At 61.6% G+C, this 23,965-nt stretch overlaps 2 protein-coding genes across 2 annotated transcripts; one reads left to right on the top strand and one right to left on the bottom strand.

Moving 5' to 3' along the window:
* Positions 1–6,512: 6,512 nt before the first annotated feature.
* Positions 6,513–20,840, bottom strand: NDOR1 (NADPH dependent diflavin oxidoreductase 1). Its single transcript, XM_039719865.1, has 15 exons — positions 20,742–20,840; positions 19,753–19,887; positions 19,129–19,206; positions 18,770–18,867; positions 18,014–18,112; positions 17,367–17,468; positions 16,681–16,887; positions 16,257–16,378; positions 15,123–15,343; positions 14,664–14,771; positions 13,879–13,993; positions 12,901–13,047; positions 12,126–12,244; positions 9,381–9,475; positions 6,513–6,714 (listed from the first exon to the last, which is right to left on the bottom strand). The coding sequence occupies exons 1-15, from the start codon at positions 20,835–20,837 to the stop codon at positions 6,570–6,572; spliced, it is 1,887 nt and encodes a 628-aa protein (XP_039575799.1). The 5' UTR covers positions 20,838–20,840; the 3' UTR covers positions 6,513–6,569.
* Positions 20,841–20,907: 67 nt separating this feature from the next.
* On the top strand, positions 20,908–21,607 carry TMEM203 (transmembrane protein 203). Its single transcript, XM_039719911.1, has one exon. The coding sequence runs from the start codon at positions 21,012–21,014 to the stop codon at positions 21,420–21,422; it is 411 nt and encodes a 136-aa protein (XP_039575845.1). The 5' UTR covers positions 20,908–21,011; the 3' UTR covers positions 21,423–21,607.
* The last annotated feature ends 2,358 nt before the right edge of the window (positions 21,608–23,965 follow it).

The following is a 23,965-nucleotide window of genomic DNA, read 5'->3' as shown; positions in this document are numbered from 1 at the left end:
ATTTTGAGTTGCAATTAAGGAAGAAATAGGGCCTTTCAGGAGCAAGTACTGGGCGAGAACCCATTTCTCCTGCCCTATTAACCTCGAATAAGCACTTGCTGGAAGAGGGGCCAGGTCTGCTGCAGAGGACAGGCACATGGGGTGGTGCCAGCCCTTGTGTCACAGATGCAGGTGAATTAAAAATCTTTCACTTCCCCTGAAATGCTCCCATGGCCATTCTGAGCTTTGTGCCTCCATGCTAAGTTTTTAAAGATCTCCAAGTCCTACAAACTGCTTAAGCATGGCCAGGACATTGCTACAGAAGGTTTGGTCACATGAGAGCAGAGATGCTCCCAGATGTTCCCAGGCCAGCTGGTTCTAAAATCTCCTCATTGTTGCAACATCTGTCCCAGGCTGGGATGAAGCTCTGGGCTCTCCCAGTGTCCAGTTTGGCTCATGATAGGAGAGGGACCACGGGGAGTTAAAATGCTCCTGGGGATGATCCTTTTCCCAAATGCCCTCATTTTAGGTGGGAAGTGCCAAGTTCAAGCTGGTTTGGGCTCAGCCTTCAGCATGGGTTTGGGGTGTGGTGTTTGCCAGTCATTCTCCCCAGAGTTAAGAAGCATTTGGACAGCTCTCTCAGGCCCAGGGTGGGATCGCTGGGGTGTCAGTGCATGGCCAGGAGTTGGGCTGGGCGATCCTGATGGGTTCTTTCCAACCCAGTGCGTTCTGTGGTTCTGTGAAAAGCAGCTCCTGCAGCCCGGCCTCTCGGGCTGGGGCTGGGGCTGCTCTGCTCCTGCAGGACGGTGGCAGCGCTGGGCAGTGCCCGGCCGTCCCCAGCTGGTGGCCCCACCACCCCCACCCTGCCCCAGAGGTGGCACAGCAGGACAGCTCCCCAGGGATGCAAAGGAGGCTGTGCTGGGCCGTGGGGAGATCACCTCCCGTCTGCAGCACCAGGGCTGTGCCCTCCTGGGGACACGCAGCCCAGGGCGGTCACACCCCCAAAGGCTGTTTCAGCCGAGTGGAAGCTCCTTTCCAAGTGCCAGCATGATGGGAGGTGACTGTGACAGGTCCCCCGGGCAGGGCTGGCCCCGCGGCTGGGGAGGGACTGCTGGGCTCGGGAGCTTTCTTGGGGTCAAGTCCAAGACAGGGCTGGCTGCAGGCACGGCTCCTGCTCACTGCCCAGCTCCGTGTGCCCTCCCCGTGCTGGCCCTGTGGCTGCTGGCCCTCTGGTCTCACTCCCAAGGGACACGGGGTGGGGACATGTCGCCAGAGTGGGGGGCTGAGAGAAGAAGGGAAGGTGCTGCTGCTGGGGTGCAATTGGGATGGAGATACCTCCAGGTGGGACACGCCAGGCTGCAGGAGGGAATGGGCAGGTCTGTGCAAGGATGGGGACAGCCAAGTCACTGTTCTGGGGACACCACCTCCCCTGGTGCCAGCAGGTGCCAGCTGGGGGATGCAATGAGGCATTTGGGGTGGTGCAATGGGGTGTCATGGGCTGGGGAGAGGGGACAGGGCTGCAGCTGGGAAGGCTGGGTGGGTTTGGGGGCTGTGCTGGAAGCTGTGCCTGCACCAGGAGCCTGCATCAGCCCTGGCTCAGCTCTGTCAGCCCCTGCCCTGCTCACCATTATCTCAGGTGGCTAAATATAACCCAGCTCTGGGAGTGGACACTGCAGCCAGGCTCCAGATGGCCCACAGGGTCCATCCCCACACCACAGCCCCCAGGGACCCCCTCCTCGGGGGGATGGAGGTGCCCTTCAGCTTTCAGCACCCAGAGGTGCCAGCAGCTGGCTCAGGGAGCACGGGAGTGCTGGGGGTGTCCCGTGGGGGCAGCTCTGGCCTGGTTCACCCCAACACCCCCACGCAATGTAGGGCAGGGGCACAAGGCTCCCACAAGGCCCCCTGGGTGTCTGAGCTCCCCCTCCCCACAGGCTCCATGGAGCCAAAAATGCCCCAGCCTGGCTGAACTGGCACTTCTCCTGATGGAGCTGCTCCACTTGGTATAAATAAATATTCCTTGGTGCCACCAGGGCTGGGGGAACCCACCTGCTTCGGCCTGCTGACCTGACCTGTTTTGGGGTGCCCTGCTCCTCCCTGTGCCTCAGCACCTTGCCAGAGCAGCCCACGGCAGCGCTGATGCTGAGTGGCATCAGTGCCCTGTAAAGCTCACAGCCCCAAGCTCTGCCCTCCCGGACACAAGGACAGGGTTCTCTGTGGGGCTGTGTGGGCACAGCAGTGCTTGCTGCCTGCTCACAGCCCCCCAGCTTCTGGGCAGGAGGAAGGGGAATGGGGTGGGGGGCTTGGCACCCTGTCTCCCATAGCCACAGCCCTGGGGAGGGGCCCACAGGGTGTTTCTGGGGGAGAAGAGCAAAGCCAGGACATGGGGATGGTTGCACAGCCAGGCAGGACAGGGCACAGCAGTGTCACCAGCCCCCAGGCAGGGCTGGGCTGAGGGGGACAGAGAGGGGGGACAGCACAGGGAGGGGGGAATTGGCAAGGGGTCAGCACAGCCTTGGCAGGACAACCCAGAGGAGGCCAGCAGTGACAAACAGACTGCTGCACATTCCAGCCTGCGGAGGTGGCTGTCAGCACCCCTGAAATGGAATCCTGGGAGGACCTCGAGGGTCTGACAGCTGCCTTCCACCCACCACCAGCCCAAAGGTGGCTGAAAGCCTGGGCAGATCCCAATGCCTGTCCCCTTGGCGAGGAACAAGGGTGCAGAGCAGCCACACTGTGACCCAGACATCACCTGGCTGGCGCGTGGCCCCCACGTGAGGCTGGCAGAGCCCAGATCCTGCTCAGCCCTGGGACACACCTGCTCCATGTTCCATGTGGGCACAGCCCCAGTGCCACTCACCACAGGCTCCCCCTGTGTACAGCAGGGAGAGCCGTGTTTGCTCACTTATCTCCCCGAAGGGCACAGTCCGGGCACCGGCTGGCACGGCTGGGCAGGGGCTGGGAGGTGCCACGGTGAAACACGTACCCCTTGCAGGTGGGTGCACTGGCTGTGCCCATTCCTTCCTTGTGTCACTGCTGGGCCCCAAGGGGACACGCTGAGACCAGGCATTGAACTCAGCTGACACAGCTGTGGTACAAACACAGGTTGTATTTTCAGTCCATGCTGGGGGATCCCAGCCCGTTTGTCCGGGGTGCAGGTGGCACAGCCCGTGGCACAGCCCTGCTCTGCCCGCAGAGCCCCTCTGGCCCGCAGCCCCCAGGCAGGGATGTGCCCATTGCAGGAAGGGCACATCCATCCGCCCCTGGCTGCGGCAGCGATGTCACCTGCGCCGCGGGGCAGGTACTGCCAGCTCCAGGGTGGCCTCCCCTGCTGCCTGCTCCTGCTCCTCCGCTGCCTCACCCGCCCGGGGCTCACGGGCAGTGCCAGGTGTCGCAGGCACCAGGGTCACCGGCCCGCTCCCAGCTGGCACCACGGCCGCGGGCAGAGCCGGAGCTGGGCTCCCTCCCCACGCACGCTCGGCCTGAGGGCACAAAGCCAGCGCTATTTGTCGAGGATGAGGAAGAGAATCACCATCAGGACGATGGGGAGGAAGATGAGGAGCAGGCTGAGCATCTCTGCCGCCAGCAGCAGCGCCAGCAGCAGGAGGTAGCAGCAGCGGCAGCGCCGCTCCAGCCGCGCCAGGGCGCGGATCAGGCAGGGCGGGTACCGCACGCAGGGCAGGCACCCGAACATGCGGCTGGTGTGGAAGCGCACCTGGAAGCGATGCTCGAGGGCGCCCGCCAGGCCCGGGCGCCGGGGCGGCAGCGCAGGGGGCCGGGAGGTGGCCAGGGCTCCGGGGGAGCCGGGCTGGGCGTGCAGCAGGAGCAGCTCCTCCTGCAGCTTGCAGATCTCCCACTCCAGCATGGGCGTCTTCTGGCGGCAGATGGGGCAGCGCACGCGGCCCAGCTCGGCGCCCGTGGCCGTGTCCATGATGGCCCGCAGGCAGGCGCGGCACAGCCCGTGGCTGCAGTTCAGCACGGCCGCCTTGTGCCGCTGCTCGTCGTAGGGCTCCGTGCAGATGGGGCACTCGTCCTCGCTGCCCGCCAGCGCGGGGCACGGCTCCGCTGCCACCGCCGCGCCATCGCCCGATGCCTTCTCTGCCTCGCCGAAGAGGCTCAGGATGGAGCTGTAGACACTTTCGGAGCTGGGCCACGGGCTCTTCCCGCGGGGCAGGACGGGGCCGGTGTCGGCAGCGGGAGGGTCCTGCCCCGCGGGCAGGGAGGCACCGTGGGCAGGCGGCTGCTCATGCCCGGGCAGGAGCGGCTCCCTTGCATCCTCCGTCGGTGGCAGCTCCCAGCATCTCCAGGCAGCAGCAGATGCCTCTCCACAGTGTTGGGACGGCTCCCCGGGGTCCCCCGACCCCACGGTCTCGCTCTCGTCCCGCTGCCCGGCACAGCCTTCCCCAGGGGCTGCCTGCACCGCCGGCGGCCCAGGTTCTGCCTCCTCGCCCGCCGCCGGCTCCATCAGGGGGGCCAGAGCAGCCGCCCCGCTCGCCCCCCGCCCGCCGGCTCCCCTCGGGGCTGGCTGCGGGACGTGGGTGCTGCTCCAGGGCAGGAGACTCCTTCAGCACGGCTGCCCGAAGGGTTTGAAGGCAGCAGCGTCCGCACAGAGTCCCAACATCCCTCCGGGGCGCTTTGGGGAGCCCTCCCAGGCCAGAGGGTCAGGAGCCTCTAACGCCGGGTGCAGCCCCATCACCCCCACCGAGGCCACCCCAGGAGGGGCAGCACCGTGAGCACCCAGCAGCCTTTTCCTCTTCCTCCTCTTCCTCCTCCCCAGCACCAACGCAGTACTGACCCGCCACGGTCCGGAGGAGAGGGCACCGAGCTGGGCGCTGCCCGCCGTGCCAGGAGGGTGCAGGCGTGGCGGGCACCCGCGCAGGCAGCTGGGCCAGGCAGGGCTGGGGCCGAGCCTGGCTGTAACCAGTCTGGTTTGTCAGCTTCTGGAAGCGGCTCAAATGCAGGGAGCCCGGGGCAGGCAGCCATGCCTGCGCCAATCAGCTCCTGCCGGGGCTGGGGAGGAGCTGGGCCCACGGCCGCCTCTTCTCCTTGCCCAGCACAAGTGGAGTCGCCTCTGTGGCCAGTGCTGCCCACACCACTGTCCCTGGGGCACGGCAGCATGGCCCTGTGCTCCTCCAGTGCAGCCTCCCAACATGGCCCTGTGCTCCACCAGTGCAGTCCCCTGGCTCAGACCCCAGGACAGCCCCAGCACTGCCCCAGGACAGCCCCAGCATTCCCCCAGCACTGCCCCAGCACAGCCCCAGCACAGACCCTGCACTGCCCAGCACAGCCCCAGCACAACCCCATCATGGACCCTGCACTGCCCCAGGACAGTTCCCAGAACAGGCCCTGTGCTGCCCCAGTCCAACTCCCTGTCCCCCACGCTGGTCCCTCCCTGTGCAGGGCCACCTCTCCTTGTTATGTTCCACAAGCAGCTTGCAGGGCCTGGAAGTTTCCTTCCAGGTTTCCCACTGGGACAGTGCCCCGGATGAGGGGATGGTGGCAGCAGGGTGATGACTGCCAGGCAGCAGCGCTGCAGTGGCTCTGTCCCTGGCACATGGGGACACAGCCCAGCCAGGGCCTGTAAGTGCAAGAGCTGCTCAGAGCAAAGCAGTGGGGTGGGGAGTCCCCAAACGACCCTGTTCCCCCTCACTGTGGTACCACAGCTGAGCAATGCCCCAGGCACTGCTTGCCCCTGCAGGACCCCATGACTCGGCCATGGGAGGGTGGCTGGGTCACAGGCATGGTGTGGCACAGCTGTCCCTTCCTGTCCCAGCCTGCTCCCAGGGAATGTCCCTGCTGATTCATGCCCTGGTCCTAATTGCTATTTACGCAGTGGCACCCACTTCCCTGAACTGGGGGAGGAAGGTGCTGGCACTGGTCCCACTGGGGCATGGGCAGGGCCAGGAGGGTGCACAGCCTCGAGGCTGCAGGGAAAGGGCTGGAAGCAGCTCCCAGGATGGGGTGGAGGAGAGACGCAGCTGAGCAGGCACTCAGGGAAAGAGATAACTCAGCAGGAACTTGGAGCTCAGACCTCAGCAGGCTCAGGCTGATGAAGTGTCAGCAGAGACAGAGGCGTCGAGGCTTCCTCCTGTGCCTGTCCCTGCTGGCCTTGGCCCCTGGAACCAAGGGGAACAGGTCTGTCCAGGCAGCCTCCTCCTGCAGCAAGCGCTGCTGAGTAATGCTGGGGTGGAGAGACTCCCATGCAATACTTCCCTTCCTCTGGCCCTGCCACAAACAGTGGCCACTGCCACTTCCACTGCTCCAGCAACACCCTTGGGTGCCACCTGCCCCACACAGGGACCCCCAGGGCTGGGGCACGTGGGCAGATCAGTCCCACACCAAAGCCAACCAGCAGAACCCCCAGAAGACCTCTGGCCCCTGCTCTGGTGGGGTGTGGGCACAGGGAGCCCAAGCCCCCAAGGGATGGGGTCCCCTCACTGCCATGGCCCTGCAGCTGTCAGGGAGGGGCTGGTTGGGTAAATCCACCCCTACCCTGACTGGGGTAATCCCAGCCCAAGAAAGATGCCAGAGGCAGATCCCTTTGCTGGCTCCTTTATTCAGGCAGTCTGGGGAGGGGAGGCAGGGAGCCAGGCTCATGACCAGGTTTCAGACTGGAAGCGCTGGGACCGTTCCAGGGCTCTTAAATGCTCCTCTGCTTCCGAGGGGGACAGGCCACCCTCCAGCTGCAACACCGACTGCAGGGCCTCTGCCACTGCTGCTGGCATCTCCTTGGCATTCCTGGGGAGAGAGCAGGACACAATGGAGGTCAAGGAGGAACACGGGGGGCAGAGCAGCAGCCCCAGTGCTCCAGGATCGGGAATCAGCAGTCCCTGTAGCCAAGCCCACCACAGGACAGTGGGAACCTGCCTTGTACTGCCACGGGCTGCCTGGCACAGGGTAAATGACAGGCCTGAGAGGCAGCTCCTAGCACTCCCTCAAGAGCAGAGCCATTACCCACAGGGATCCTCAGCACAGGCGTGTGAAGGCAAAGCCACAGCCATGGGCCGCAGACCCCAGGGAAGGAGCATCACAGGTCAGGAGCCCAAACACCAGCCCCACACAGCTGCATTTGCCAGCATCCTCATTAGAGAGACACAGGCAACATGCACGGGTTGGAATTTATCAGCAGCAGGGCAGGAACCTGTCCTTTCATCTCTGGAATCACTCAATGTCAAACATGTCTGATCCTCAGCTGGGCAGGAGCAGCCGCTCCCGTCCTGCTGCTGCCTGCTCTCAAGAAATGCAGAGTGATTGGTTTGATAGTGACATTTGGAACCAAAGCCAGTTCAAACCTCAGAGAAATGCTGGAGAAAACATCGAGCCCCTATGTAGAAAATACCCAAAGAGAAATCAGTGCTTTCAAGCACAATTATTTCTTATGGGAAATCAGAAATTCTGACTTTTTTTTTCCTGGAGAGAATTTCATTTGATGAACTGCCTGTGCGACAAAAAAAACATCTAATAAAAAATCTCCCAGCCTGCTCCAACTGGCACGAGCATCTGGCAACGTCCTTGCTGTTTCCCAAGAACAAGGCAGAATTCTGACTTGCGTTTGAAGCTGATTAACATCCCAAAATACCCAGAAAGGAGGTCTTCTTTTTTTGGAAGAGTCGCATTGTTTCTGAGTCAGGCACTGATATGCAAGTACGAGATAATGGAGCTGGGCTTTGTGATGGAAAACATGTCAAATAGCTATTTTTTTTTCAAAGAAATAGACATTTTCAACCTTTTTGCCCCTGAGTGAGACAAGCTAGAAACAATCATAGAGGAGATGCAGCCCTGGCTGTCCAGAGCCCACCTGGCCCAGGAAAGGAAGGCAGACACAAGTGTCCCATGGGCCAGGGCTGCTGCTCAGGGTCACACAGCTCAGGATGCACTTCCCCCAGCTTCCTCCCCGTCTGGCTGAGACTGTGAATCTGGGGGGAAAACAGGATCACCCACCTACACCTTCCTGCCTGGCACCTCACTGACAGTTCAGTCTGTGGGCTGGGGAGGGGCATGGTGATCCTGGAAGCCTTTCTACAGGGTTTGGGCTGTTCAGGAAAGGAGGAACAGTGTCCTCTGTAATCAGCACAATGTCACTTGTACAGGAATCCCAAGGCTCTGGGATCCCACCTGCCTGATGGGGGCTCAGGGACACCCCATGCCAGGGACAAAGCCCCCAACAAGAGGAGTCTCAGACCAATCCTGATGTCCAAAATACCATCCTCATGGCCACACAAAATCTGCCATGGGGACAGCTGTGCAAGCCCTGCTCTTTCCAAGAAATGGATCACCTTTGGGGATCTCCATCAGCACCAAAAAGTAGGAAAGAGAATGGAAGGAGAGAATAAAGCCATGACCCAACACCTCAATAGTCTCAGCATTTGGGCTGTGGGTGGAGGCACAACCCCAAGTCCCAAGTGCTCCAAACCCCAGACCCAAGGGCAAGAATGCCCAGTTTGGGGAGAGGCTTCAGGAAGCCCCGTGCTGCAGTGTGAAGGATGGAGTGGGGTGGCCTGGCCTCCACTGCCTGGGAAGTAAACACCAGTCTCCTTCTCCCAGGAATGCAGTGAGGCCAGTCCTGCCTGCGAGGCACCTGGGCAGCTCTGGCTCTCCTGAAGGACAGGCAGGAAAGCACCTCCTGCAATCGCTGCCCATGGCGACAGCCGGGCCCAGGCCTGCACTGCCCAGGTCACAGGGGGCACAACAAGAGCCATGGGCGGGCTCTGCCCAGCTCCAGCAGCCCAGAGCCTTTCCCAAGCCTCCCCCTGGGCATGGAGAGCAGCCTCTCCCTGCAGTGCAGGCAGGCCAAGGGCTCTGCCCAGGACACGGGCACGGAGCTGAGAGCAGAGCTGCCAACGGCCTGACCTCACAGGGCAGACCCACCTGCTGGCCAGCAGCTCCAGATGTGCAACCAGCCCCAGACAAGCACCTGGAGAGGGACTGTGCTGTGCAAGGAGACTGGCTGTGCTGCAACAGGGCTGGTCCCTGCCCCAGGAGGCAGCTTGGGATGCAAAGAGCCACAGAATGTGCCAAGGTTCCCAAAGCTGCTCCTGAGCCCCAGCACTGCTGGGGAGCCTGCCCACAAAAGAGGCCACAAGTGCCACAGAATCCTTTTCTCCAGTTTCATCAAGCACTGCTGGAGGAGAGGGCTGTGCAGGGGCCAGGCCTCTCCTGTGTGTGGATGTGCTGTGGGCCAGGCCTGGGCAGGGAGAGGGTTGGGCAGATGGTATTGGCTGGAGAATCTTTACCAGTTTAAGCTGTGCCCCTCCTAAGGCGAGCATGGGGGAGGTGACAAACATCCCACTCAGAGCAGGACATACAGAGAGGAGGATTGAGCCAAGGAAATTCCTCCAGGTGGGTGAAGAAGCAGAGATGTGCAGCCCTGCTCCCCCAAGCCCTGCACAGAGACCTCCACTCACCCAGCCAGGTAGATATGAACATTCTCACTGCTCAGCAGCTCCCACAGCAGCTTCGCGTTCTCCCGGATGCGGTGCTGGACATAAACCTTCTCATCCTGCAGGGAAAAGGCACTGAGCCCACCAGCTCTGGAGCAGCCCCAGCTCCTGCTCTCAGGACTGTCCTCAGGGGCTGTTTCCAGGAGCTCAGGGCAGCACAGCCCCCTGGAACTGGAGGCACTGGGAGAAGCAGTTGGATCATTGACCAGTGTGGAACAGGAACCCCACAGCTGATGTCTGCACTGGGATGGGCTGGTGGGAAATGGGTGCAGCAGCAGGAGCTTCAGTGGGGAACACTGGGCCCCAAGCAGCCCCCCAAATCCTTTGGGTGTCCACTGGTCAGGGCCATGACCTGGAGAGGCCCTGTGAGGGCTTTTCTCCTGCCCTCTTCTCCCATCTCCCAGCCTGGGCAGAGGAGGCTCTGTGGCCCTTCTGTGCCAAGTCTGCTCTGAACAGAGACCCTTCCCTGCACCCCTGACTGCTGGAGACCTGAAACAGTGGGAGAAGCAGTTGGATCATTGACCAGTGTGGAACAGGAACCCCACAGCTGATGTCTGCACTGGGATGGGCTGGTGGGAAATGGGTGCAGCAGCAGGAGCTTCAGTGGGGAACACTGGGCCCCAAGCAGCCCCCCAAATCCTTTGGGTGTCCACTGGTCAGGGCCATGACCTGGAGAGGCCCTGTGAGGGCTTTTCTCCTGCCCTCTTCTCTCTTCTCCCAGCCTGGGCAGAGGAGGCTCTGTGGCCCTTCTGTGCCAAGTCTGCTATAGGACAGAGACCCTTCCCTACACCCCTGACTGCTGGAGACCTGAAACACCTTGGAAGGGCAGAAAGCTTGGAGGGACAGCCTCAGTCCCAGTCCCTGCCCCTCCACTGTGCTTAGGGACTGGATGAGGACTGGCTCTGGGCACACTACAGCCCAGTCAAGGACAGTTCCCAAAGGGTTAATCCACAAGACTTCAAGAATCCAAGCAACTGCCTACAGCCCTGGCTCCTGCCCAAGAGAACACCACTGCCAACGTGTCTGAACGCACTGCTGGCCCAGAGGGCTCCCGTGACAAAGGTGACACTGTGATGAAGGCCAGCCCTGTGCTGGGCGTCCCCCCACGCCCCACTGCACAGTGGTGAGCTGGGCCATGGGCACAGCCTGCTCCCCACGCCCCCCTCTCCAAAGGCACCACAGCTCTTGCTGAGGCTCAGGTGCTGCAGGCTGGAGATGGGTGTGGGAACAGCCCATAGCAGCTCGAGCAGGCTGTCACAGGAGCTGGACACTGTGGGTCCCACTGGCTGACAGCCCTGGAGTGCCAGCTCGGCCTGGGCACAGCTCTGATGGGCAGTGCCCTCAGCAGCACCAGCTTCATCAACAGTAACAAGCTCAGTGCTGCCAGAGGCCCCGCCTGCCTCTGGGCTCTGAGGGGATCATCCAAGGACTAGAAAGGAGAGCCCCCAGTGACAAACTGGGGTCACCATGTCTCAGGGCATCCACGCTCGACCAGGACCAGTCTGCACTGCGGGGGGATGTGCTGGGACAGGGGGCACCTGCAAAGGGACTTTAGAGAGAAGAGCAAAACTTGGCTCAGCTATGGAGCATCCCAGCCCTCACCTGGGTCTTTGACAACAAACTTTGTGATGAGTTAAAGGCTGTGGTATCCCCTGAAACCAAAGGCACAATGAGCCCAATGTGGCTCATCCCACCTGGCTGTGCTCCCACTCTGCCTTGGGGGCAGAGGGCTCTGGTGACAAACAGCTTTGGCCTGTGGAGCAGGAGACAGGGGACACTCCAATGGAAGTCCCATCCCTCCACATTCAGCAAGAGCAGAAGGTGGCTCTGGCTGCTCTCCAGATTCAGAGAGCAGCAGGTGCCCCTTCACTGATCATTCAACACCCCTCTGCAGTGTGCTCCTGTTCACCACAGACTTGGAAAGCCTTCACAGAAGCACCCAGCTCCTGCCTTACAAGTGAGTGGATAAAAGACACTGAATTCATGTCAACACATGCACACAGCCAGGAGAAAGGGCTGGGGCTGGTGCAGCTGAGCTACTGTGAGATTGCCATTCCCTTTTTATCACATCTCTGTTCCAAAGCCAGGCTGAGCTCTCGGTGCCATCAAGGGACAGAGGAAGGCAGTGAAACAGATCCCCAGCTCAGGGAGCCTCTCTGGCAGCACTGCAGCCCCAAGGGGGGACGAGGGCTGCCCACCAGAGACACTGCCTGGGAAAGCAGGAAGCAAACTGAGGGGCTGAGTTGTGGGTGTGCTCATACCCATGGGGAGCTTTTCTCCATATATCTGGGACTCAGAGAGAGCTGGCACAGAGGCCAAGCTCCTCAGCTTCAGCCAGGCCTCAGAGGGACACCATGAGGAGGGGTACTTAACCAAGAAGTTATTGCCTGGTGACCCTCAGAGACCCTGGGAGCCTTTTATCACTCACGTGGTCCAGCCAAACAAAGCTGGTTAATGCCTTATCTGTCCTGCTGCTCTCCAGCCTTGTCCCAGCAACCTTTCCAGCTCAACTTAGCCAGACACGTCTCTGCAGGGCAGGAGGGGATCTCAGCCAGCACTGAGGTGTGTGGGGAAGGAGGTGCATGCTGTGCCACCTCAGCAGATCCTTGCAGATCGTGCCAACAGGTACAGGGGACAGACACCCTGGCAGAGTCCCATCAGTGCTGCCTGAGATGGTCTTGTGCCCACCCTCCTCTTCTGGGCACTAACCTGGTCCCTGGAGAAGGCTGTGAAGAGTGTCAGGAAGCCCTTTGCCACCAGCTCTTCCCACTCCTTCTGGCAGTAGAAGTCCTTGGACTGGTGTCGGCAGCCGAAGAAGAGGCAGTTCCCTGCAGGAGCAGAGCACCAGGGCTGTGCTGGGAGCACCAGTGCTGGGCACTGCTGGTGCCACCTGCCTGACAGCCCCGGCCTGCAGAGCCACAAGCATGAAGTGAGCAGGAAGTCAAGTGACCTGTGGCAACCAGAGGTCCCCTCTGCTGGAAAAGGAGGGCAGAAAATGTCCTCCAAGGCTATGGGAGCACCAGTGCTGGGCACTGCTGGTGCCACCTGCCTGACAGCCCTGGCCTGCAGAGCCATGAGCATGAAGTGAGCAGGACGTCAAGTGACCTGTGGCAACCAGAGGCCCTCGTCTGCTGATGTCCTCCAGGGCTGCCTGTTCCCTGAGCCAAGGCAATGAGGATGGGACACGCTGCAGCAGCAGCTGAGCTCAGTAACCCATGCTCACTCTCAGAGAGCCAAGAAAGAGCCTCTGCAGAGCCTGACCCAACCCAAGGAGCTGCCCTGCAGCACGGCCTGTGAATAACCACACAGGCTGCACACAGCAGGCTCTGGGCCTCACCTGCCCCAGAGCTCAGCCTGCTTCTGCTCAACAAACAAAGCCTGACCTGGTGGAACCCTCACGAGCCCCCAGTCCATCCTTCCATCTGCTGACACAGACCTGTCTGTGCAAGGGGCACCCTGAGTGCCTCCCAGGACCATCCCTCACCTCTACACCCCAGTGCCACCCGCTCCTGTATCGCTGCTCGGAAGGGTGCCACCCCTGTGCCAGGGCCAATCATGATCACAGGCGTGGCAGGGTCAGCTGGGAACTTCATTCCTCCTTTCTTCACCCACAGAGGCACCCGGACATCACCTGTGAAACAGAGAGACTGACAAGCATCACTCCAGCACCAGCGCCCTGTGCCTGCCTGCAGAGGGTGAGTGGGCACCCAGCTGTTCCAGGGTGCTCCAAAGACACAGACAGACCTGGCCCATCACCCCCTGGCCCTGAGGGCACACTGTGTGTGTGAAAAGCCCTTCAGCTGTCTCAGCACTGCCTCTGCAAGAAGCTGAGTGAAGCCCAGAGCAAGACAAGATTCCCCCAGCACACTGGCTGCAGGACAGCCTCTCCTCACACAGCCTGTGCCAGGGAACACAGCAGTGGAGGCAAGCAGAGATCCCAGCCTGACTGGACATAAGAGAGGCCCCAGGGCTGCCAGAGCTCCAGGAGCATTTGGACAAGGCTCTCAGGGATACACAGGGTGGGATTTGGGGTGTCTGTGCAGGGCCAGGGGTGTGACTTGATGATCTTTATGGGTCCCTTCCAATTCAGCTTCTTCTGTGATTCTGTGGAAGAAGGGACCAGCCTTCCCAGAGCTGTGCCTATGGGACTGGAGGTGGCCAGCAGTCAGAGTGCCACCAGCTCCAGGACACCAGGAGCAGCCCACAGTGAGTTGGGTCAAGCAGCTGGGAGAAACCTGGGAGGTCAGGGTAAGCTGGAGAGGCACACCGTGCTCTGATGAGGATGGGGCAGTGAGGAAGGACAGCAGGACCATCCTGCCAAGCCAGTGGCTCCCCATGGAGCTGGTGCTCCAGCCAGGCAGCTCCTGCACAGGCCAGCACCCACACAGCTCCATCACAGGCCCAAGGGATGAACACTGGGTGCTGTGGGAAGCACTCAGGATCCTCACTAAGTCCAACTTACCCTGCTCTGGGTTGAGAGAAGCCAGCCAGGTGGAGCAGAGCCCACGGCGGGGTTTGGTGAGCCGTGTCTTGTACCGCACCACGGCCACGAGGATCTGAATCCGCTCGGGATGGGCCTGTGCCACACAGAGCCATGAGCACACACCCTGCACAGCTCCTCATGGAGAGGGCACCTCCCTCCTCCAGGGACAGAGCCTGTGCCCAGCTCCCACCTCCCAGGCTGCCTGCAACACCCATCCTAGTCTGGCACAGCCACTTACAATGGAGCACACCTTTGCTCAAAACCTTTCCAGCGGGGAAGGGGTTTTCCTGGAGAGCCACTGCTACAGGAATGCTCTGCACAGCTGGCAACAGTGATGGTGACTGTCCAGCCCAAGAGGCTCCCGTGGCTGACAAATGCAGCCATGCACGGGCTGAGTCTGCAGGCAGCCGGGCCGGTCCCACTGCCACCTCCTGGCAGGAGCAGGGAGCAGCACTCCCCCGTGCCCAGCTCCCGGGACACTCCGGTGGCACCACATCCCACTGCTCCCAGGGACAGCGACACCAGACGTCTGAGGGTGCTGGGACAGTCCTGGCCCTTGCAGGGCTGCAGGAGAGCAAGTCTCCTAATCTGAAGGCGGACCTAGCCCTCAAGTTTGCATGCAGCACATCAGGCTGTTGCAGGCTCAGTGCAGAGTGGGGATTTGGGCGGGCTGTGGAGGGGACAACTGCACCAACAGTCAGTGCAGGCCCTGCCAGACCCTCTGTTCAGACTCTGAAATGAAGCCAGAAGGGCTGAGCTCTTACCATCAGGGAGGAGGCGATGGAGAAGGCACGGGGTCGGATGCGAGGGATGAGGTCGAGCAGGTAATCGGCTGGGATAGCACACGTGGTGTGAGGGAAATCCCACAGGACCTGCAAAGCCAAGAGGGTGAGGCCTGCTGACCCCAGAAGGCAGCCTGCCTGCCCTCAGGGTGCCAGAGGCTGTCCCACATAGCTGTGCCACCAAAGGCACCACACGGGGCACCTCTGAGCACTAGCCACCCTGTCCCATTGCCCTGTGTCCCCCAGAGCAGCACAGAGCCCACCCGGGAGCCCACAAGGATCTAGAGCTGTCTTAACCACCAGTGGAAATCCATGGAGACTTCAGAAAGTGGGTGAAGTGAATTAAAACTCCTCAGCCAAGAAATCATGGCTGGTCGTGTCCTGGGTGCCTTCAGCCCCAGCACAGCCCCGAGGGGCAGCTCTGCCCTGCTCCAGCCCCACCTCCAGCGTGGTCCTGCGGGGCCGGTTGCAGTAGCTGTACAGCTCCTCCTGGCCCTGTGCCGAGCTGAACTCCTGCAGCTTCTCCCGCTCCAGCTCATTTGGGGAGAAGGATGCCAGGAGCTCGAAGAAGGAGCGCCGTGGCACACAGGAGATGTCCAGGTAGTGTGTCACCAGGTACTGGATGGTGCAGGGCTGAGGCAGGAGGGGAGGGAGGGATGTGCCTGCAAGGCAAGGCAGCGGGGACAGCTCAGGGGACTGCGGGGACTGCCCGCCTGCTGTCCCCAGAGCAGGGCAGCCCTGCTGCCTGCAGCACCCACGTGCTACTGGAGCCAACTCCACCCATCCCTGCTCCCACCGCGGGCCTCCAGTCCCTGCTCTCCCCAGTTTGCTTTTCAAGCCCACAAGTTTGCAACAGAGGAAGTCTGCGGTGTTCAGCCGTCCCTCACTGGCAGGTGCTTTGGGATAATGCCTTATCCACATGACTCCCACCCTGCCTGCACACAATGCAGAGGAAATAACCAGCAGTGTCACGTGTCAGGCCTGTCCGTGTCTCCCACGTCTCTCCCAAGGGTGTGAGGAACAGCCTGAATTTCTTTTGGATTTGTCTGCCAGGCTAAAATTTGAGCATGGACAGACACAGGGAAGTTGGAGGAGGAATGGGCGCTCAGGAGCCAGGAGAAAAACACTCCCTGTTCCATGCAGGCACCAAGAGCTCTGGGGGGCCTCCAAGGGGCTCCTTTGGCTGCTTGTGCTGGTTTATGGCTGCAGGAGAACCTCAGGAGGTCCCTGGGGCACAGGCAGAGTGGGGAGACCTGCACCCCCCACGCAAGGAAGCACAAGATTCCCAGTTTGGGCCTGGGGCTGAGGAGGCTGCAGGATCCTCCCCAGTCTGTGCTGGAGCTGCCAAGGCACAGGGCTCAGGTGGAGCCTGGCACTGCTGGATTCCTCCAGTCACACTGGCCCTGCATAGGATGCACACACAGCACTGGAGGGAAGGACAGGCAGGTGTCCTGTGTCCATCCAGCACTCCCAACTAGGTCTACAGCAAAGGAAGAGCAGAGCTCCAGGCTGGGCCAGAGCTCAGGGGATGCCTTGTCTCAGCAGGACGGGGAAGGAGCAGCAGGCAGGACCTACCAGGCTCCGTGGGCTCCAGCACAAAGCGTCTGTGTGGCTCCAGGCGCAGCAGCTGGCAGAACTGCTGCACATCTTCAGGGCAGTTCTGGGGCTGGATCATCACCACATCCCCCGCACTGAACCTGGGGATGCAGGGGGAGCTGCCAAGCACAGCCACAGGGCAGAGCCACAGGCACAGCACGGCACCCCGACCAGCACCCACTCCAGGGGAGGCAAATTCCAAGTGCCACCAACTGCTCTGACAGGCAAAGGAAGCTGGCCCATGGGCAGGACCCCACCCCATGGATGGGGACTTGCAGCAGGGACCATGACCACAAGACTGCAGCCTCAGACATCAGTGAAGAAAGGTGACAGAAGAGGAGGGCAGGCTCCAGGACACCTGGTCCCACATGACTGAGCTAGGGGGGATCAGGAAAATGCTCACGTGATCCCTGAGCCCGCGATGTCAAACTCGAGGAGCCGGACATCCTGGAAGTGGGACGGTGCCGTGACCCTCTGGTTGAACACCACGCGGGCAGCGAAGGGGTGCAGCTCACAGGGAGCAGCCTGGGGGGCTGCTGGCTGGAGCAGGTCACTCTCGGGGTGTGGGGAGTCCTCAGGCAGGTAGTGCAGGGTGTATTTGGGGGGCAGGCTGTGGGGAGGAGAGCAATGCAATGCAGCAGGGTTACCTCCATGCCACAGCTCCTCTGCAAGATGAGAGACAGGGAGAGGCCTGGAGTGTCCCACTGTACCACCAGCCATTATCCCCGTCCCCTGGAGCTGGCCTGTGTAAGGAGATCACCAAGAGGAGATCCCAAAGGCTCCAGAGCATGCAAGGGGAGGCTGGCTGGGCACACACACTCTGCCAGGGCCAGAGACACATCAGGACAGCAGGACAGGCAGAACCCAGCTGGGGCAGCTGTCACACCCCCCAGGGGAAAAGGGGACACCCATCCAGAGAGAGATGGGCCACCTGTGACCAAAGCACAAGGGACACTGGGGACACCAGAAGCTGTGTGGGGAGTGTTCCTGCTCCAAGCAGAGCACATCTCCACTCTGGAGAACAGCCAAGGAAGCAGAGCCTTTCACCCCAGCCAGCCCCAGCAGTCCCTGCTCACCCCCTGCACTCACCACACGTCGGGACTGATGATCTCAAAGCCAGGAGGGAGAGGATACAAGGCAAGGATCTTGTCCCACAAAGCCATGAGCCAGGGGTCAACCACTGCATCTGGCCTGCAAGTGGGAAATTGAGGCTGCAGCTACATCATCCCTTCAGGGGTGAGCCCTGCTACCCCTGCACATGCCCAACAACCATTCCCAGTCACCCCAGACCATTCCCTTCCAATTTCAGGTCTGGGAAGAAACATATCTCACAAACTCTACACATTCAGTCACTCTCCAGGGCCCAACCATTGACACCTGGACAGGATCTCCAGCCCCTGAGCAGCACTGAGTCCCTGGGGTCACTGTGTCCCTGAGCCATCCCCAGCCTTTGCCTCGTGCCAGGCGAGCACAGCTGAGGCTGCTGCAATGCCTGCAGGCACAGGGCTGTGTGACAGAGCCATGCCCTGCTCTGAACAGGGGTCATGGCCATGTTCTGGGGGTCACAGGACACCCTGGAGAAGCAGGTGGCCCAGGTCCTGGCACAGGAGGGTAGTGAGCAGAGATCAGCACATTCCCAGAGAGCTGCAGGAGGAGCCCCAGCCCTGCCACCAGCCCCAGGACAGAGCTGCAGGGCACCCCGGGGCCCCCCTGCCACCCCTCCTCTGGGCTCTTACCCCAGGTCATGCTGGTCATCTCCCAAGGCCACGGGCAGCAGCGGGTTGCCCCCGAGCTGGAGCAGCCGTTTGTGCAGCTTCTTTGCAATGAAGTTAAACCTGAGTAGAGAACAACACAGGGCAGGGCTGTTCCAGCAGCACAGCAGGCACTGCCACAGCACCAGCACACACTGCCAGGGCCACCAGAGCAGCACACAGGCACAGCCAGTACTGTGAGCTGGCCCATGCCCTGCCCAGCCTGTGCCAGTTCACAGAACCAGCTAGGTGCCACTTGCTGGCCCTCACAGGCTGTGCTCAGCCCCAAGATGGGACAAGGGGAACATTTCCTTCCCCCCAGCACCTCACTGCCCCACAGAGCTCAGGCACACCCATCCCTCCCACTAGAGCTCTTTGAGGCACACAGGAACAATCTTCTGGGCGAAACCTGGGACCAACATGGCTGGCTGCCACCTCTGTTTGATGTCTCCTGTTGCCTTGGCCCACAGCTGTGATAAAAGACTGACATATGATGTCTGACCCACTGCAGCAAAGCATCCTTGGTGAGGCTGGGAGGAAAGAAAAGGGCAGAAGCCTAATTCCTGGGGGTGAGGAGGGACACAGTAGGGCAAGGATTTTTAAGGCTGGGGGGAGTTACATTTTGCTTGAGCTGCTGCTCCAGAATCAGACTCTGTCTCCCCTTACTCCCCCAGCTCTCCAGCCACTCTGCTCTCTACTGCAGTCAGAGCTGTGAGGAAGAGCTGCCCAGGGGCTGCTTACTTGGGGTAGGAGGAGTCCCCGAGGCCCAGCACGGCGTAGTCCAGCTGGCACAGGGAGTTGGCAGGGAGGCTCTTCCGGAACAGGAACCGCCAGAACACCTGGGACAGACACATGCAGCCAGTCCTGCTGCTGCCAGGCACCCCCCTGCCTGCCTGTGCCTGCATCCCTGCCCACCCCCATCTGCATGCCAGCAGTGGGGAGCACAGCTTTCTGCAGAAGTGCCCCTGCTCCTGTTTCCTGGGATGTGACTGATGCTGCTGCAAAGCTCCCCCAGCAAGAGCAACCCCTGCTGGAGCTGTTTCAGGAGAGAGAGCTCTGCAGCAGGCAGATGAAAGCAACAGGACAGGAGCACGTCCTACCTTCATGTTGTCAGGTGGGTCTCCCTGGCCAGTGGTTGCACACACAAACACCACCAAGGGCTCATGGATGAGGTTGGCCTGTGGGTACAAACATGGCACAGTCAGGTCAAGCTCCAAACTGCTCTGGAGCCAGGCTGGGACAGCTGGGAGTGTTCAGCCTGGGGAAGAGAAGGCTCCAGGGAGAGCTCAGAGCTTCTTCCAAGGCCTAAAGGGGCTCCAGGAGAGATGGAGAGGGACTGGGGACAAGGGATGGAGAGACAAGACAAGGGGGAATGTCCATAAGCTGAAGGAGGGCAGGTTTAGGTCAGATATTAGGAAGAAATTCTTCCCTGTGAGGGTGATGAGATTCTGGCACAGGTTACCCAGAGAAACTGTGGGTGCCCCTGGATCCCTGGAAGTATCCAGGGCCAGGTTGGACAGGGCTTGGAGCAACCAGCACCAAGAGTGTTTGGAGAACGCTCTCAGGGACAGGGTGGGACTGCTGGGGTGTCCTGGGCAGCGCCAGGAGCTGACTGGATTATCCTGAGGGGCTGCTTCCAGCTCAGCTTGTGCCAAGTTCTGTGGTCCTGCGGGAGGTGCCCGGGGGGCTGGAGCAGAGCAGGCTGCCCCGTGCCCCCCACTCACCAGGTCACAGCTGTCCAGGGCCTCCACGCGGCACCGCAAGCGCCGCCGCCGCGCCTCCCTGCCCACCCGCTCCGCCGCGTCCTGAGCCGTGCCAGTCTGGCTGCCAAAGAGCACCAGGAGTCCCCGTTCTGCCATCTGCAGGACACAACAGCAGGCAAGTCACCCGAGGGAAGGGACAGGAGGGGAGCAGGGCTGGGGCTGCCCTGGCTGAGCAGCACTGGCCCCAGGGGCTGACAGAGCACCGTGCCAGCACAGGGATGGACAGCTGGCATTCAGCAGAGGCAGTCCAGGCTCTCTGTGCAGCACTGAGGGAGTGATCCCCTGTCCCAGCCCAAGAATAAGCAGGGACACTGCTGTGCCCTCAGCAGCACAGGGTGAGCACAGCCCTGGGTGTTCCCCAGTCCTGGTGTAAGGTTCCTGCGTGCCTGGGAATGCTGCCTCAGCTGCGGGGGCTGGCAGAGCCTCGAGCCTCAGCGACACACACGTGAGACCCCACGGTCAGACTGACAGAGCAAGGGCCAGCCTGGGAGCTGTCCGAGCTGCAAACAGCTGCCACACCATGTGCCCACGGAATAATAAATTAAGTCATAATAATAAAAAATAAAATCACAGAATCCCAGAGTGGTTTGGGTTGGAAGGGGCCTTAAAGCCCATCCCATTCCACCCCTCCCATGGACAGGGACACCTCCCACTGTCCCATCCAGCCTGGCCTGGGCACTGCCAGGGATCCAGGGGCAGCCACAGCTGCTCTGGGCACCCTGTGCCAGGGCCTGCCCACCCTCCCAGGGAACAATTCCTAATTCCCAATATCCCATCCATCCCTGCCCTCTGGCAGTGGGAGACATTCCCTGTGTCCTGTCCCTCCATCCTTGTCCCCAGTCCCTCTCCAGCTCTCCCGGAGCCCCCCCCAGGCCCTGGCAGGGGCTCCCGGGCATTCTCCTCGGCAGGTCAGCACCCCGGGCCCGGCCCGGCCGCTCTGCGGGACTCACCATGGACTGGCCCCATGCCGGCTCTGACGTCACCACTGCGCGACGGCTCCCGATGACGTCATCATTGAGGGTGAGCCGCCGGGACTCCCCGCTCATCGTCTCCCCGCCTGCTGACGTCATCCGTCCACCGCCTCTCACCGTGACGCCATCCGCCCGCGCCGCCGGGCCGGGCCTGGCCTGGTGCCGGTGCCGGGTCAGGGGCCGGCGTCGCTGTCGTTGCCGGGCTGGGGACCGGTGCCGGTGGCGGTGCCGTAACCGTAGCGCCGGACGATGCTGTTCTCCCTGCGCGAGCTCGTGCAGTGGCTCGGCTTCGCCACCTTCGAGCTGTTCCTGCACGGGCTGGCCCTGCTCGCCTTCTCCGTGCTGCTCGTGCTCAAGGTGGACGGCGCGGCCGCCGCGCTCTCCTGGTGGGTCGTGTTCGTGCCCTTCTTCGCCGCCGACGGGCTCAGCACCTACTTCACCACCATCGTGTCCGTGCGGCTGTTCCAGGACGGCGAGAAGCGCCTGGCGGTGCTGCGGCTCTTCTGGATCCTCACCATCCTCAGCCTCAAGTTCGTGTTCGAGATGCTGCTGTGCCAGAAGCTGGTGGAGCACACGCGGGAGCTCTGGTACGGGCTCATCATGTCGCCCGTCTTCATCCTGCTGCAGCTGCTCATGATCCGGGCCTGCCGCGTGAACTGAGCCCGGGGCTGCCCTCGCTGTCCCCGCGGAGGGCAGGTGACAGGCCGGGACAGGGCAGAGCATCACGTCTCTCCAAAAGCTGCACATCCCTGCCTGTGCCCCCTCAGCCCCTGCCTTGGCCTGCGCTGCGAGCGCGGCTGGGCGTGACAGTTATTGTATTTTCTAATAAAGATGCGTTGAAGGATTGGGTTTATTTATAAATTCTTTTTTCCTGGAAAGCTGTTGTACCTCAGACTGCTGCCTGGAGGGTGGCTGGTTGCTGTCGATCTCCCAGTACAGCCCAGGCTCCTGCCCTGCCCTGCCCTGCCCTGCCCAGCAGCTGGCTCATGGATTTCCATCTGTCCCCTCACCTCCCTGAGCACTTCCTACTTTCAGTGCCCTGGCAGGGTTTTGTGAGGTCATGTTCAGATCACTGGTGTGTGTATTTTTGAACAGGAATATGATTTTTCCTCTGTGTTTCACTCCATTTCCTAAACATGGAAATGGGGGTGTGAGGAGGCAGGTGCTGGTTCTGAAGGGGGGTCTCGCTGAGCCCCAGCCTCGGGCTGCAACACTGCCCCAGAGCCCCCAGAGAGCAGGAGGAACTCAGTATTCCCTGTGGGAGTGCAGAGCAGCGTGTGGAGGGCCAGTGTCACGGGGATGCCCAGGGTGGCATTGTTGGGGTGTCTGTGCAGGGCCAGGAGCTGCACTGGATGATTCCCGTGGGTCCCTCCAGCTCAGGAGGTTCTGTGACTCCTGCACACCCTGAGGTGCCACTGGACCTGCCTCACAGCTCCTGTTTCCCCTTGGGATGCTCCTGTTTCTCCCAGGGCTTGCTGTCACCTGCTCCAGGTGCTCAGGTTATTCCCCTTGGAGCTCTCTGGCTCCCCTGAGCCAAGGACATGTCACCTGGGAGGTGGCAGCTGCCTGCTGCTGTCACCCCCGGCTCACAGCAGTGTGAGCTCATCCTGCTCTTGCTGTGGTTGTGCCACACGCCCCCGTCACCCTGAGTGCACAGCCAGGGCTGTTCTGTCACCTGCTGTCCCAGAAGGGTGTCAGCAGCAGCCACAGGGTCACTGGTGTGGGCTGGGAGGGGGCTGTGGGTGGCAGCTGTGTGGGGACAGTGGCTGCTGGGGGACTGGAGCCGCAGCAGGTGAGGGACAGGAGAGGAGCAGGACAGGCAGCAAAGCCTCTGAGTCAGGAGGGGACACTCACAGAATGGCCCTGGGGACCCACGGTGCCTTTGGACACGCCCACAGCTGCCAACAGCCAGCTAATTAATAAACTCAGGAAGGGGCTCATCAGCCCTGAGGAAGATCAAACGGATGATCACATCCCTCAGCCTCGCTGCACAGCACGGAGCCCTCTGCTGCTGCCCAGCCCTGCTGGGGCTGCCTGCACCGAGTCCCCAGCCAGCACCAGCCCTGTCACTGGGGTGCTGTCCGGGAGATCACATCCCTCAGCCTCGCTGCACAGCACGGAGCCCTCTGCTGCTGCCCAGCCCTGCTGGGGCTGCCTGCACCGAGTCCCCCAACCAGCACCCACCCCAGTCACTGGGGTGCTGTCTGGGACAGGGGACATCTCCCCGTGTGCCACATCCCCGTGTGCCACCCGCCTCACCTGCGAGTGGCTCTGCCAGTGCTTTGCTGCTGCCTTGGGGACAAGCCAGTGCTCAGCGTGTCCCAGCTCTGCTCCTCCAAGGTAAGGCAGCTTCCCTGGGGTGTGTGGGGACACAGGGGTGACACAACATTGAACGGTGGCACTGGCTGTGCTGCCCTGGTGGGGGTGCTGGGGTGGTCTGGCAGCCAGGACCACCCCGTGTCCCTTCCCAGGACTCCTGCTTGGTGCAGAGGAGTCACCTGCTGTGCCCAGGGCCACCAAGTCCTGGAACAAACCTTGTTGTGGCATTTGCCCTGGCACTCAGCAGTGCAGTGCTGGCACACCAGCCTGTGGCCACACAGAATTCTTTCTGGGAGCACCCCCCATGGAGAAATTCTGCTGGAGCCTCCCCCTCTGACAGCCTGAGGGGACCCTGACACCCATTCCCTGCCCAGTGTGAGATCAAGGTGTCTGGCCTGGCCTGGAGACTCCTCGGGTTCCAGCCAGAACTCTTCCCCACGCTGCAGTACATCCTGGCAAAGATGAAAATGTCACCTCTGGGCTCATTTTTGCTGCTGTGGCTGGTGGGTCCCTTCCCAAACCCAGCAGCAGGGAGTCCCTGCTGCTCTGGCCCTGTGGATACCCTGGGAGAGAGGTGCAGCTTCCCAGGGCTGCTGGGATCCCAGCCCCGAGCCCCTCTCTACCCTGGGCTGGTGGGGAAGGTGCCAAAGCAGCATTGCTGTGGCACAGGGGCAGTACCAGCCCCAGCTGCCACCCTTCTCTGTGTGTCCCAGCTCCTGCAGGGACCGGAGCAGCCCCTGCAGAGCCATCTGAAACTGGGCAGGGGGCACTGCAGGAGAGCAGCCAGTGCTGCTGTGTCCATGCCCACAGCACAGCCTGGCACAGCCCAGAAGGGCTCCGTGCACCAGGAGGACAGGGCTCCAGCATGGCCTGGGCCTCCAGGG

This window comes from Passer montanus, unplaced genomic scaffold (assembly GCF_014805655.1).
Source record: "Passer montanus isolate IOZ18808 unplaced genomic scaffold, ASM1480565v1 scaffold43, whole genome shotgun sequence".
Taxonomy (NCBI): Eukaryota; Metazoa; Chordata; class Aves; order Passeriformes; family Passeridae; genus Passer; species Passer montanus.
This window is presented reverse-complemented; position numbering and strand designations above follow the sequence as displayed.